Source organism: Cebus imitator, unplaced genomic scaffold, assembly GCF_001604975.1.
Source record: "Cebus imitator isolate Cc_AM_T3 unplaced genomic scaffold, Cebus_imitator-1.0 Scaffold15, whole genome shotgun sequence".
In the NCBI taxonomy this organism is placed as follows: Eukaryota; Metazoa; Chordata; class Mammalia; order Primates; family Cebidae; genus Cebus; species Cebus imitator.
In genome coordinates, this window is record NW_016107330.1 from 3,567,704 (window position 1) to 3,583,331 (window position 15,628).

General features: G+C 40.3%; 1 protein-coding gene across 1 annotated transcript in view; it reads left to right on the forward strand.

Moving 5' to 3' along the window:
• The window catches only part of VPS13D (vacuolar protein sorting 13 homolog D), a 301,395-nt gene that overhangs the window by 101,761 nt on the left and 184,006 nt on the right, over positions 1-15,628 (forward strand). Inside the window, exons 33-39 of the mRNA XM_017504510.2 lie at positions 897-1,107; positions 2,044-2,118; positions 5,558-5,764; positions 7,830-7,919; positions 10,555-10,695; positions 12,994-13,116; positions 15,514-15,588. Of these exons, the coding sequence (XP_017359999.2) occupies positions 897-1,107; positions 2,044-2,118; positions 5,558-5,764; positions 7,830-7,919; positions 10,555-10,695; positions 12,994-13,116; positions 15,514-15,588 (922 nt within the window). The remainder of the gene's footprint in view (positions 1-896; positions 1,108-2,043; positions 2,119-5,557; positions 5,765-7,829; positions 7,920-10,554; positions 10,696-12,993; positions 13,117-15,513; positions 15,589-15,628) is intronic.

Consider the following 15,628-nt stretch of genomic DNA (forward strand, 5'->3'; position numbering starts at 1 on the left):
AATAGAGAGGAGGAGGGAGAGTGTTCCACGTGAATAACCTAAATTGATTGGAAGCAGGAGGGTCTAACTAGAGTGAAGAACCACACAGGGAAGTAAGGAGACTTCAAGGTGAAGCAAGGGAAGGCAGGCTTCAGAATTGGGTGTTTGATTTCTTTGGTTGAAGGGGGATAATTAATTAATCAATCCATTTGAACCATAGGAGGTTAAAAGAGAGGGAAAAGCCATTCTGATTTTTGGTCTTTTTTTTTTTTTACCCTCGCACACAAAACATTAATAAAGAAAGCACCATTGTGAGACATTGAGACAGTCATCACGAGTGCCCATTTGTGCCCTAGTCTGATTTTGGTGTCTATGCTGCCTGTACCGGACGTAGCTGTACTGCTGATTTCTCAGGAAGACTGGATTTCAGGAAATAGTGTCAAACTTGACCCATTTAAGTTATGTTTGAATAAAAAAGAGATAAATTTTGTTGGTTGATCTTTTTGTTTTAGAGATTTAAAAAATTAAATAGATCCATGCAAAAGGGATTAACAAATGTTACTGATAGGTGATCCTTTCTCCCCCAGAGCTGTCTTTGGTCCTCTGCTTTAATGATTAATATACTTGTATGAAAATCATCCTGCTGAAATACTAATTGCTCTAGTAATTATCCTAGCTTAGTATTTTTTACGAGGTACAGTTTTGTGACCATTTGACCTCATAGTTGAGACATCTTACCTTATGGCTATTAGTGCTTAATTTTAAGATCTTTGCAATCTTTTAAATGAGAAATTTGATGCAGTCTCTGTTGGACTTTTAGAACTTGAAATAGGAATTATTTATCCATATCTGTAAGAGACATGGATGCAAAACCGATGCAACTTTAAAAAATGGCTACCTTTTTTACATTTTGTTAGATTCAGTTACAAGCCCTGGATATCAGACTCTCCTATAACGATGTTCAGCTATTTCTTGCCATTGCAAAATCCATCCCAGAGCAAGCTAATGCTGCAGTGCCAGACTCAGTGGCCCTGGAGTCAGACTCCGTTGGCAGTCACCTTCCAGGTGCATCTCGCATTGGAGAGGAAATCAGAGAAGGGACAAGACACACCTTAGATCCTGTCTTGGGTAGGTGTTTAACTATAAAACCCACTCAGTCTTGCTAATAACGCTTCTTCTTTTTGACTCTTAAAATTTTCTTTTGCACAATTAAATTGTTTAGACTTTGTTTGTCGTTAAGTATAATTGTAAGTCATAAGTATGACTCTCTCATTTTTTAAAGTTTAAAAACAAACAAAACACCCCTAACCAACTACTCTATTTTTCCTCTTTCAATTTTTTCCAGAGTTACCTGCATAATGCCAAAGTTTAGTTTTAAGCTTTGAGAGTTCTCCTCTGAAGTTATATGAATAACACTAAGTTTTATTTTTAAGTTTTATTATTAATTTATTGGTGTATTTTGAGACAGGGTCTTGCTCTGTCACCCAGGTTGGAGAGCAGTGGTGTGATCACAGCTCATTGCAGCCTCAAATCCTGGGCTCAAGCTGTCTTCCTTCCTCAGCCTCCTGAGTAGCTGGGAGGGACTACAGGTGTGTGCCACGATGCCTCACTAATGTTAAAAATTTTCCTTTAGAGACAGGATCTTGTTATTTTGCCCAGGCTGTTCTTGAGTTCCTGGCCTCAAGTAGTCCTCCTGTCCTGGCCTCCCAAAATGTTGGGATTATAGATGTGAGCCACTGTGCCCAGCCCTAATTTTAAGCTGTTTAAAATCTAGTCAGTGGAAAATTTAGGGGTCAGATGGTGGAATGAAGGGGCCAGTTGGGAAATAGACCTTTCCCCCCTAATTCCCGGCAAGGACACCAATTTTAAAACATAGTCAATATGAGGAAAAGACTCAAAGACGTCAGGGTACACCGGCCAGAACTCTCCAACTAGGAGCCCAGTTTTGCTTAGAGAAATTAAGTGTTTTAGTCGTGGGTTTTGAATTTCTTTTTTTCTAAAATTAGTTTGTAGATTAATTGACATAAAATTATTTATGAAAATTTTATGTTATTTGTTTTCTAGAGTTACAGCTGGCTAGACTGCAGGAGCTGGGATTCAGCATGGATGATTGTCGCAAAGCTCTTTTAGTGTGTCAAGGTAATTTGAACAGGGTTCTATTAGCTATTATTTGTCTTGATGATATGCTTCCTTCCCATTTCCTCTCTTATTGCCACAAGGCGACATAGAGAGCTGAGTTTGCCTGGACCCTTTATGTGTCTTCTCTGGACTGCATATCATCCTGGATCAGTAATAATAATGTTACCTAGGCTGGAGTGCAATGGCGCGATCTTGGTTCACTACAACCTCCACCTCCCGGGTTCAAGCCATTCTCCTGCCTCAGCCTCCTGAGTAGCTGGGATTACAGGCATGTGTCACCATGCCCAGCTAATTTTTGTATTTTTAGTAGAGATGGGGTTTTACCATGTTGGCTGGTCTGGTCTCAAACTCTTGACCTCAAGTGATCCACCCGCCTCGGCCTCCCAAAGTTCTGGGATTACAGGTAGCAGCCTTTTATAGTGGATAAGAATATGGGCTCTGAGGCTTGGTACGGTGGCTCATGCCTGTAATCCCAACAGTTTGGGAGGAGGAGGTGGACGGATCACTTGAGGTCAGGAGTTTGAGACCAGCCTGTCCAGTATGGTGAAACCCCATCTCTACCAAAAGTACAAAAAAAAAAAATTAGCTGAATGTGGTGGCACGTGTCTGTAGTCCCAGCTACTCAGGAGGCTGAGGCAGGAGAACTGCTTGAACCTGGGAGGCGGAGGTTGCAGTGAACCAAGATCATGCCACTGCACTGCAGCCTGGGCAACAGAGTGAGATTCTGTCTCAAAGAAAAAGAGCTCTGGAGCTGACTGCCCGGGTTCAGATCCTTACTCTGTGCCACTACTTATTAATGACTAGGAAAATGGCTTAACCTCTGTGAACCAATGCTTCCTTATCTGTAGAAAGAAGGTAAGAAGCTGCCTCCCTCAGAGATTTGATGTAAGTAAATTACTATATGCAAAGCACTAAGAAAGTGTTAGCACACAGTAAGTGCTCTATAAATGTTAACCACTGTTACTAGTGGTCATGCTAATAGTGGTAATACTGATGATTATGACCATTTTTTGAGGTCCTGGATGCCTGTCTTTGTGTTTTCTTGTTGCATCCTCTTCATAGCCCTTGGAGACAGACATTATTCCCACTTGAGATGAGAAAACCTGCTCATATTGGTCAGGTGAAACTTCTTGAGTAAACTTGTTTGAGGTCACATCTTAGTTCCCTAAGATGGGCTTAAAGCCAGGTCCACCTCACTCCTAAACCTGTGTTCTTCTACATCTCACTTCCTTTCAACTCCATGTTTCCCTTTCACTTAAGAAAGAGAAGTACAGCATAAGCTGCATTTCCTCCCATCTTTTTCTTCCCTTTTTTTAAGAGACAGGGTCTCACTCTGTTGCCCAGGCTGCAATGCTGTCATAATCGTGGTGTAATCATAGCTCACTGCAGCCTCCAACTCCTGAGCTCAAGCAATCCTCCTGCCTCAGCCTCCTTTCCAGTCTTTACACATGTGTGCACTTTCTCTCTTTCTACTTCTCTACATACAGTGGACAGTATATCCATGCACACGCATACGTACACACATGTAATCTTTAATATATTGATAGATTCTGTTGCAAATATTTTTTTAGTCTTTTAAAAATATTTTATTGAATTATAATTTTCTTATGATATACTTAATATATCAGCAGCATTTCCCCATGTCATTGAAATTATTTATCAACACTGATTTTTTTACATTGACTCTAAGGATATATTATAATTTACTTAGTCATTCTTCACTTGTTATTCATTCAATATTATACACACTTCTATAGTAAACATTTTTTGGTGTGAACTTTTGTCTATGTCTTTTAAGTATATCCTTGGTAGAGAGATCTATATTTTAAATAACAGACCAAAGGGTATAGGTATATTTTTCAGGCTCTTAATTTTTTTTTTTTTCAATTTTCGTGGGGCTCTTGAATTGACAAATCTTTTTCTAAAAAAATTGTATCTACGTTTAATTCCAGCCAATTTATGTGTGAAAAGATTTCTTCCATGGCATGCTTGTTTACATTAACTTACCTCTTGCATTCTGAAAAAAATGAAGGTAGATCTAGTTCTCATGTGTTCCTTGGCTTTGTTTTACCCAGTCATCATTAGTTTCTGGTTTAATTAATTTTATACCCCTTAATATTTAGTTTTCCTATGCTTTTTACTCTTTCTTTAACAATTCAAGCACCCCCACCCCCTTTTTTTAAGTTCTGAGTATCTTTTTGATTTTTTTTTTTTTTTAATTTTAGATGCTGGGTTTTGCCCTCTTGCCCAGGCTGGAGTGTAGTGGTGGTGCCCTGATGATGACTCACTCTCGCCTCAAACTCCTGGGCTCAAATGATCCTCCCACCTAAACCTCCTGAGTAGCTGGGACTACAGGATGCGCCCCCATGCCTGGCTAATTTTTAAATTTTGTGTAGAGACGGGGTCTTGCTGTGTTGGCTCAGGCTGGTCTCAAATTCCTGACCTAAAGCGATTCCCTTGCCTAAACCTCCCAAAGCAAAGCATTGGGATTATAGGCATCAGCCCCTGTGCTTGGCCTGTCTGGTAGTTTTTATTTCCTTAGTAAATACAACTTAGTTACATCAGTAATGAATATGATAATAGCAACTAATGCTTATCTGTAATGTAGATAATAGCAAATAATGTTTATTCCGTGCCGGGCTTCACTCTGAGGACTTTCCATGGACTCATTCTTTCCTCTTCCTGTCAGTCCTTTTAAGTGGGTGCTGTAGGACACAAAGAGATCGAATTACTTGCTGAAGAGCCAGCAGCTGATAAGGGCAGAATAGGACCTAAAGCCAGGCCATCCTGCTCTAGAGCCCATGCCCTTGACCACTTACACTGTCCCTGGTACTGGCCTCTGGTGACTTAAAAGTATGGGCTTGCATTGCTTCTCTTTTCTTTTTTGGGAGGAGGGGGACTTTAGCAACCTGGTTGTATTCAAGAGGCTTTTAGTTAGGGCTATAGATTACACAAATGCAATTCTCACAGATCTCTGTTCTCAAGGCATTTGTGACTAGCTGAGAAGACACATTTTATGCGCAAAGTAAGGCATTTGAAAACAATTACAAAGCAGCACATCAATATATATGCAAAACTATATAGTGAAGATTAAGTACCTAGCCTCTGGATCCTCTCCCGTCCTCTTCTCTCCTCTCTTTCAACAGATGGCATGGCAGAGAGAGATGGCTTCCTGGGGGCATTTTGGGCCAGATCATAAAAGGTGTGGTAAATTTGAGTGGAAGCTGTACAACAAAATGTTTGCTTAAAAGCAGGATTACTATTATGCTGAGATTCCCTCCTAACCCCCCTTTTTTATTAAGTCTAAGAACACTTCTGGGATCAAGACCCTTGGCTTCCCAGTAGGTCTCTAGAGAACTTTATTCCTCTGTTTCCTCTGTGAGTGGCCAGGGTAGCTGTGGAAGCTGGTAGAACTGATCACTTCTTAATTTCTTTGAAGGCCAATTGAAAAAGGCAGCAAGTTGGTTGTTTAAGAATGCGGAACCTCTGAAGTCTCTTTCCTTGGCCTCCACCAGCCGTGATAGCCCGGGGGCTGTGGCAGCGCCATTGATCTCTGGCGTGGAGATCAAAGCCGACAGTGTGTGCATCTGTTTCATCGATGACTGCATGGATTGTGATGTGCCTCTCGCTGAACTCACCTTTTCCCGTGAGTGTCGTCCTGATTTTCAGATTCATGTTGAATATTTTCAGTCATTGCTGGATTATTTGGGGCCTGTCTTTTTTTTTTTTTTTTTTTTTTTTTTTTTTTTTTTTTTTTTTTTTTTTTTTTTTTTTTTTTTTTAATGTCATTCATACTCTACTTAGTCATTTGGGTGAAATTTAGATAATAGTTTTACATATGTTTTTCATTATATATATTTTAAAGAAACTTTTATTTGCCATATGTGGCCTTCAGCCTATAGCTTGGGAATAGGAATGGTCTTTGATAAAATTTCCATTATATTAACATCTCTAGCTAAATAATTCCTGATCTCTTCAGTTTTCTTATCTTTTTATGTATCTAAAGATTGTGGTGAATACTACTAGGCGTTTAACAGATAAGTTCAGAAAACAATGGTTCTGTTGTATTCTCTCTTGAAAATCAAAAACAGGACTCCTACTAGAAAGTGCACTACCGTGCCGTGTAAAACACTATTTATATGTGAACTGTCCTTTGCCAGAATGGGGACCAAAGTAGGAGTACTCTATCCTTTTTTTGTTTTTCCCCCCAAAGCTGAGTCTTGCTTTGTTGCCCAAGGTTGGTCTCAAACTCCTAGGCTCAAGCAGTTCTCCTGCTTCCTGAGTAGCTAGGATGACAACGGTCCACCACCACTTCTGGCGGGAGTACTTTATCCTTAAGTGCATCACTGCAAGCGGTGGGAGGGTGAGGATTTGTTTTGTTTTGTTTTGAGACGGAGGCTTGCTCTGTCACCAGGCTGGAGTGCAGTGGTGCCATCTCAGCTCTCTGCAACCTCCAGCTCCTGGGTTCAAGCGATTCTCGTGCCTCAGCCTCCTGAGTAGCTGGACAGGCACGTGCCACCATACCCAGCTAATTTTTGTATTTTTGGTAGAAACAGGGTTTCACCAAGTTGGCCAGGATGGTCTCCTGACCTTGTGATCTGCCCACCTCAGCCTCCCAACCTGCTGGGATTACAGGCGTGAGTCACCGTGCCCAGCCCTGAGGGTGAGGTTTTGAAGAGAGTAAATGAAAATCTCACGCTGTCTACCATGCCATTTACTAGTAGTGAAACCCCATCTCTACTAAAAATACAGAAACTTTAGTTTTAATTTTCCATTGTTTTGATCTTGCCAGCCTCTTCTCTCTTCAAGGAAAGTTTGCTTCTGGGGCTTGAATCAGGCCTCTTGCACAGTATAGAGATGTCCTTTCCCTGTGCTTCTAGGGCACTACCAGGGCTACTTGGTTAAAAGTAGCAACTAGAATTTTGACTGTGCCCCTGAATATCTTTTCTGCAGAGACCAATTAGTTGATTTCTTATTTTTCTATGGCAATCTTAAAATTCTGAGCTAATATTTATCAGAACATGACTTCTCTTATCAGTCTGCCCTCTTGTCCTTATTCAGGTAGAAATATCTTTTCTAGGCCAAGTGTGGTGGCTCACTCCTGTTATCCCAGCACTTTGGGAGGCCGAGGCGGGCAGATCACCTGAGGTCAGGAGTTCGAGATCAGCCTGACCAACATGGAGAAACCCCATCTCTGCTAAAAGTACAAAACCAGCTGGATGTGGTGGTGCATGCCTGTAATCCTGTCTACTCGGGAGGCTGAGGCAGGAGAATTGCTTGAACCCGGGAGGTGGAGGTTGCAGTAAGCTGCGATCGTGCCACTGCACTCCAGCCTGGGCAGCAAGAGTGAAACTCTGTCTCAAAAAAAAATTTTTTTTTTTTTTTTTTTTAATGATTTCACAGGCTTCACCCTGGGTGCCAGGGCTGGCACTGTGGGAAGGCAACTGAGGCACTTGCCTCAGGCACAGCATTTAAGAGGGTGCCCAAAACCTCCATCATGAAGATAGATAATATTTCAATGACATATTTTAAAAAATTGAAATTGATGCAAAAAAATACATGATGAACAAAATGTCAGAATATTGCATGCTCTCCTATGCGAGTATTAGCGCTAATGTTTCTTTAGTGTGATTTATCTGCAGAAGGCAGTTTTGGTTGCTCCTGCCCTGCCGCTGGGAAAATTCATTGCATTTACCTGCCTTCATTTGCAGGTCTGAATTTTCTTCAGCATGTGAGAACTAGCCCTGAAGGCTACGCCCACTTCACCCTTTCTGGAGATTATTATAACCGTGCTCTTTCAGGTCAGTATAAAGCATACGTTTTCATGGGATTTAAAAATAAATTTAAATATTTGCCTGGACCTACATAATTTTACATTAGGGCAGGAGTAGGGTGGGACAGGGAAAAATGAAAAGCAAGTAGACTGCATAAACACAGAAAGCAAAGATTTTCTGTTGTGCTAAAAACATATCTGATATATGGCAACTAAAAAGATGTTTTTGACTGGGTGTGGTGGCCTATGCCTGTAATCCCAGCACTTTGGGAGGCAGAGGAAGGTGGATCACCTGAGGTCAGGAGTTCAAGACCAGCCTGGCCAATATGGTGAAACCTTGTCTCTACTAAATACAAAAACTAGCCAGGCACAGTGGCAGACACTTGTAATCCGAGTTACTTGGGAGGCTGAGGCAGGAGAATCACTTTGAACTCGGGAGGCAGAGGTTGTAGTGAGCTGAGATCACGCCACTGCACTCCAGCCTGGATGAGAGAGCAAGACTCTGTCTCAATCAATCAATAAAGAGATGTTTTCATAGTTAATTCTTTTTGATCCTGTAGTTTGGCTCATTCAAGAATATGCCATTGCCCAATAGTGAAGGATCATTTGTTTGGTCCTGAGAGTAGCTAAATTTCAAGGGAGATTTATGCCTATAAGCATTTTTTTTTTTTTTTTTTTTTTTGAGACTCTTGCTCTGTCGCCCAGACTGGAGTGCAGTGGCGCAATCTTGGCTTACTGCAACCTCTGCCTCCTGGGTTCAAGTGATTCCCCTGCGTCAGCCTCCCAAGTAGCTGGGATTACAGGCGCCTGCCACCACACACAGCTAATTTTTTGTATTTTCAGTAGAGAAGAGGTTTCACCAGGTTGGCCAGGCTGGTCTCAAACTCTGGCTTCCCAAAGTGCTGGGATTACAGGTGTGAGCCAGTGCACCTGGCCAAGCATTTTAAACCTTAAGTCTCTTCACTCCCCACTGGGTTCGTTTATTTCATTAGAATCTACTGAGTCAGTGATACTGTATATTTTGCCCTACCTACTCCCTAAAGCAAAAAACCCAAACCAAACCAAAACAAAAAACGCTGTTGACGAGAGCAGGTTATTTTTTGGGAGATGCAAACTTCAATAATACTGCAAGCATTTGCTGGTTTCTTTCCTCCCATTTGAAAGACCAAGGTAAGAGCCTATATAGGTTGAAATTCAGAAGCCTTAATATATTAGGGCCAAGTGGTTTGAGCAGTGAACTTCTTTGCCTTAAGAGAGTTGAAAGGTCTCACTGGAATTTGTAGTGGGCATGAACAGAGTAAGTAGAACAGTGCTGTGCAGTCCAAGGTGTAAAGGTCCAACTGCCTGCTCCCTTTGATTTCAATAAGAAATTAAGCCTCAATTTGTTGTGCTGCTGCTGACTGTTGTAGAATATTTAGCACGTTTAATTTTATGGTAGTTAACATTTTCCCTCTGTTCTCCACTCACTGAAAGCTAACACCCTTATTTCTTCATTGTTCAAAGTGTTTCACTTTAGAATAATGGCCAAAGTCTTTCTAGTTAAGAGAAACTCTTACATGTGGGAGCTGTTTTTCTGAGAATCATTTGTTTTCTTAGGCCAAATATTGCTTACTTTAAAGTTGTATGAACACATTCAGGTCACTAAATGGCAAATGGTGTAAGGAGACTAATGTACCTACTGCGTGTTACATACTGGTTTGGATTTGCTCTATGGCTGATTGTGTGAGCCTATTTAAAGATCTGTTAAAGATTAATGGGCTTTGAAAAATTAAGTCTTTTAACTTTTCAGAAGTTAAAACAGTGTACCACAGTGACCTGCATCAATATGGTATAGCAATATGCTCAACAGCATGCTCAAAGACATGCTGGTGAGCAAGAAGAAAAACTTGAAAAAGAGTGTCCACGGGGACTCCATTTCTGTAAAGACCAGAAACAGGACAGTCTAATTAATATGTTCTTAAGAAAGGTATATATGCATGGTAAAATTATAAAGAAGATCAAGGAAATGATTAAAAATTCAAGCTAATGGTCACCTGGAGTTGGGTGGGAGAGGGTTGGTGGGAAGGAGGGGAATGAGATGGTGGGGAATGTCCCTTCAAAGGAACTTGTAATTTTCTATTTCTTAAGTTGAATAGTTGGGTACATGAGTGTTTGTGGTATTATTTTTTATGTTGTTGATATATTCTTTGCACACATTTTAAGATAAAAAGTTAGAAAAAGTTAATGGGCCTTCATTTGTACCTATTTATTCAACCAATGTATTGGTCCTGTAACCAGAAGAATCAAATTTAATAGCTATTTAAGCCACTTTATTTTTTCCAACCTTAGTCTAAGACTCTTTTTTCTCTCTTGAATGTCTCAAGAACATACCCTGCCTGTTCTTTAGTGGAAGAGGGCACATATGCTCCCTGCCCTCCTTCCTGCCACCTCTGGAAGACCATTGTGGGGTGTATATATGCCCTTCCACTTGTACCCTCTGCACAGCACAGACATCTGTAGGTTGACCTGTAGCTAAAGGTGGTTGGTGTTTTTGTTGTGAAATTGAATTGGAAGTAGAAAGCTATTAAGCTCCAGTTTGTCCTTGCTGAACATTTGTGAACAGTGTTCCCCTATAAAGTCTTGATATCTGCTGAACAGATGTCTTATTTCCTGTGTTCTTTTAGGCTGGGAGCCATTTATTGAGCCTTGGCCATGCTCTGTATCCTGGCAACAGCAGGCAGCTAGTCGTCTCCATCCTCCTCGACTAAAGCTAGAAGCCAAGGCCAAACCCCGTTTGGATATCAATATCACTTCTGTGCTAATTGGTGAGTAGATTCTGTGCTAATAGATGTCTTTTGTAGACTGATACCTTTCCGTATCTAAGTTCTGAGTCTGGAAGACTATTAATCCTAGTTTAGCAAACACTTGGGCCTGTACCGGGCATGACTTCTTTATCCTGACTGCTTTCCTGATCAACCCTAATAGCCTCTTGATTCTCAACCTGTTGCTGCAGCGCTGGCATCCCACAATGATGCTATCAGTGGTCAAGCAAGAACATAGATTACTTAGGAAACATAAATGACCACAATGGACTTTCTCCTCATAATGCATGGTCACTAGTTTATTTAATGTCCTGGAAGTGAGTTTAGATTAACTTGGCTCAAGCTATTCACAGAATAATTCTTACAGGGTATGTTTTGACCATATCTTTATGGTAGAATAAGTTGCCTTTGTTGTTTTCCATTATTATTTTGACCTAACTCTGCAAATGACTTGCTTAAGGGTTGCTAGGTTCATCGTGCGTCATCTAAAAGTATCTCTGGCAACACTGAAATGTACATCTCTGGATTAAATGTAGGGAATAAGAACTGCTCTATTCTTATATTTCTGCTATCTAAAAGGAGAGCAATGTAATCATACAATCAAGTAGTGTGTACCTTCACTGTGAAAACTTACATTCACGTTTGATTTATTGATCTACATGATCTGATTTTGGAATTACTATACGATAATGCATACTATTGCAAGTTGGGAACTTTCTTTTTGGTGTGTATGTTGGATTGAGGCTGTGAGAAGATCCACTTCTTATGCATGTCAGAGTAGGATGGAAAGAATGTGTTGTGTAATGAGACCATAAGTTTGCTGATCCCCCAATTTAAAAACACTGTTTTATATGATCAGATTTCATTCACTAATTTGCTTAGTTATTAATATCCCCTAGATGATTGTAAACTGACCCTGTGATCTCTTTAAACTGTATTGATTCCTACATTGTTTCTCACGTCTTTTACTCTAGATGGTTAGAGAAAGTTTGTGGTAGTCTTTTGAAAAGCTGCAGTAAACAAGAGCTTCCCTAAAGAGTTCTTACTGGTGTTTCTGATGAGAAAGATATATGTCTGTTTAAAATATCTTCTGGCCGCATACGTTGGTTCATGCCTGTAATCCCAGTACTTCGAGAAGCCGAGATGGGGGGCCCACTTGCGGCCAGAAGTTCCAGACCAGCTTGGGGAATATTGTGAGACCTTGTCTCTACATAAATAAGCAATGAGCTGGGCATAGTGGCATGTACCTGTAGTCCCAGCTACTCAGGAAGCTGAGGTGGAAGGATCACTTGAGTGCAGGAGTTCAAGGTTACAGCAAGCTATGATTGTGCCACTGTACTCTAGCCTCAGAGGCAGAGCGAGACCCTGTCTCTAAAAAACCAACCAAACAAAAAAATCTTCCAAAAGGCATTCTTGTCAGTGGTTAAATCTGTTTTGTTTTTTCACCTTCAATTCCTCATTCTGAATACAATTTACAATTCTGAAACCCAGAAACGTCGCTGTGACCTCTTAGTGTTTAAATAAATATTACTTCTATAGCTAAGTGTTGTAATTGAAAACCAGAAACCAATAATTCTTGTTTTAAAAAGTATGACATCTTAATTAGTATGAAAGATCTTCATCCAGGTGTGGTGCACTGTCATTATTTTTGATAACCTATCCCCGTGGTAATTCTCTCACAAGAGTAAAACTACCTGTGAAGAACTGTCAGCTGAATTTCAGCCTCTGGAGTGCAATGGCGTGATCTTGGCTCACTACGTCCTCCACTTCCTGGGTTCAAGCGATTGTCCCACCTCAGCCTACTGAGTAGCTGGGACTACAGGTGCACACCACCACACCTGCATAATTTTTGTATTTTTAGTAGAGATGGGTTTTGCTGGTTTCAAACTCCTGGCCTCAGGTGATCTGCCTGCCCCAGCCTCCCACTGAGATTACAGGCATGAGCCACCATACCTGGTCTTCATATAAATTTTAGATTCAGGTTTTTAAATTCCACAAAGTGCCCTGTGGATATTTTGATGGGGATTGTATTGAATCTATAGATTGGTTTAAAGAGAATCTACATCTTTAATGTCTTTCACATTATGATAGAGTTTTATGGCGATGGTTGTCTGTTCACACGTTAATATCTCTTTCAGTGGAGTTTGAGGCTTTCCAGGGCACAGACTTTCTCAGAATCTAGTACAGGCCAAGCATGTAATGAGATACTCAGTGAAAGCTTGTTTTGCTGAATTGAAATTATTTGACTTGAATCCTCAGTCTTTTTTACTTCTCTTAATATCTCTGTGGGATTCTTTCTAGACCAGTATGTAAGTACCAAGGAATCGTGGATGGCAGATTACTGTAAAGATGAGAAGGAAATAGAGCCAACTAAATCAGAAGACTGGATGGGCTCTTCGGTGGATCCTCCATGTTTTGGACAAAGTAAGACTTTTCACTACACATGTCTAACTAAATCACTTTTGACCTACAAAGCAATGCTTCAGTGAGAAATTCAAATGGAACCATCATTCTGCATGGAAAAACCCACAGGAAATTCTGACTATCTTCTATAGCTCTGTTTTAGTCTTTGCAGGAGACAGTTTTCTGGAATGAACTACTGAACTTATAAATGTGGGCTCTAATTCCACCTTTGCGGGGGAGAAAAGATCTGCAACATGTAATTCCTAAATCCTGGTAATACTGCATATGAGCGGGCGCACCTGAGAATGCACCAGGATCAGCTGTGGTTTGTGTTTTACTCTGCACAACATTGGTTTTCTAATTGATTGGATTTTTTTGACTGGATTTTTAAAAACATCTTTTTGGTCTTCTAAATCTAGAGATAGAGGGGTTTGGACATATTCTTGAAAAGACGGCGAGCAGGAGCCCATGTGGAAAAAGTTGTTAAAAAGGGAGCCCTGTGCTGTTTATAAAGTATAAAAGAATCGAATGCCCTGCCTCTTGAAGAAAGAGGAGTCAGCTTGCTCTCTGTTGATGATGCTTTCTTTCCTTATTTAATGCCTCACCAGCTCTGTTTTCCTCAGAGCTGGGGAGTTGGTGATGGACAACTGCATGGTCTTAGTTGTTCCACAAGCATTGTCATCCAAATTCAGCTCAGCCCCAGCTCTTTCAATGTGGTTTCTTCTGGGAGTCTTGGCTGGACTTCACATAGCTCATGAATACTTAAATATTCCATCTGGTCTGCAAACGTGTCATGGGAAGATGGGTGTTCTTAGTGGATGAAGTAATTGTACTGGTTCATCTCTCCTCAGGGTGTATAAGTGGACTTTCTGTCTGCCTTGTATTTTTAGAAAGAGACACAAAGAAACGTCAGCTGTGCTTGTTCTCTGTTTTCCCAGGCTGTTGCTTCTGAGTCTCAAGGTCATTGCTTAGGAGCCAGGGCTTTTCAGATATTGTCAGCTTTGATTTTGGCTCCTCCTCCAACCTTCCCAATTTGTGTGTCAAAAAAATGTAACACAGCCTACCCAGAAGACTCTAAGTGATCTTTGTAATATGTCCAAGAGAGTGTGTTTCTAAAACATTATTCATGCCGGGGCACCTTCAATTCAGAGTCAAACTCTAGCAAGGGCTAGTCTGCACTGTTCTGGTGAAAGATTTTCTTGTCCCTGTCTTTCTTCTTTCGTTCTTCTCTCCCTGCCTCCCTTTTTTCTTCCTTTTTAAAATTTTTGTCCCTCTTTCTTTCTCTATAGTTAAATAGCTTCCTCGTCTATATTAAATGCTGGTGCTGAGTTAAAGCTTCATTTTTATTTACTGAAAGATTTTTATGGATATTTAGGCTTATAAAGGTGTAATATATCTTTTTAATCAGACATAATTTGAATATATGTACATTTCCAAACCTCTTTTCTTATTGGAAATTCCTGGATGGTAGTATAGCACATTCCAGGATTGTATTCTTTTAGCAGGCCAACTAAAATGATCGTTGGGAATTTATTTTGAAAGCAAGTAGGTTTCAACCTTGTTGAACTAATCAGAAACTTTCAGGTCTTATTCAAAAATAGTTAATCATATTTCCCCAAAAGTTATGCTTTTTATTCAGACCAGCCTTAAAATGAGCCCTTGGAATAGCCTTTAACATGAAATTTAGCTTAAGGGACCTGCTGATTTCTCACTGTTTCTTTATCAGGGGAAAGAAAATATCAGCCTCACTTTGACAAAATTGTTGGCTTTATTCAGTCGGGGCTGAGATTTTGCAGGTAAACCTGGGCAGTGTGGCACTTCATTGAATTCATTAGTTTTGTATTCCAAGGACATTTTATGAAAATATCAAATATTCTGGAAACTTCCATGTTTGATTTAGAATTTAAATAAACACTGTGAGACAACTCCTTGGTAGAGATTGTTTAAATTTGGAATACATACTGACTCTTCCCTGAATTTTTGAGATCCCCTGAGACTGGCATTTTACTGCTGTGTTTTCCTAGTTGGAATGGAGCAACCTCCACTAAAATCTGTACTGATTGATTTCTGTAACTTTTTTATACCATTTAAGAACATGAAAGCTTTAAATTAAAAATCTTCAAAAAGGCTTGTCATTCTGTTCAAGAGAATGTTCAATACATATTCTTCTAGTTCAGGGGGAAAAAAAGGAGCATGCTACTTTGATCCAGCCTCCACAATAAAAACTAGCATTAAACTATGTTCACTGTGTCAAGTACATCCTTAGCTCTTAGTTATCACTGATGGGAATGATCCTGTACTTGCATGATGCTTGCTATTTTTGTAATGCTCTCTATTTGTGCTTATGGTTTGGAAGTGAGTCTTCTTATTTCACTGTATTTATTCTTAGCCTCTAACTTTGTCTCTCCTGTCTACCAGGCCTCCCCCTTGTCTACCTTAGAACTAGGAGTACAGCCAGTCTGACTAACCTAGAGCACCAGATCTATGCTAGAGGTACAGTATAGCCAAGCGAGGGCTTGCTTTATTTTCCTGT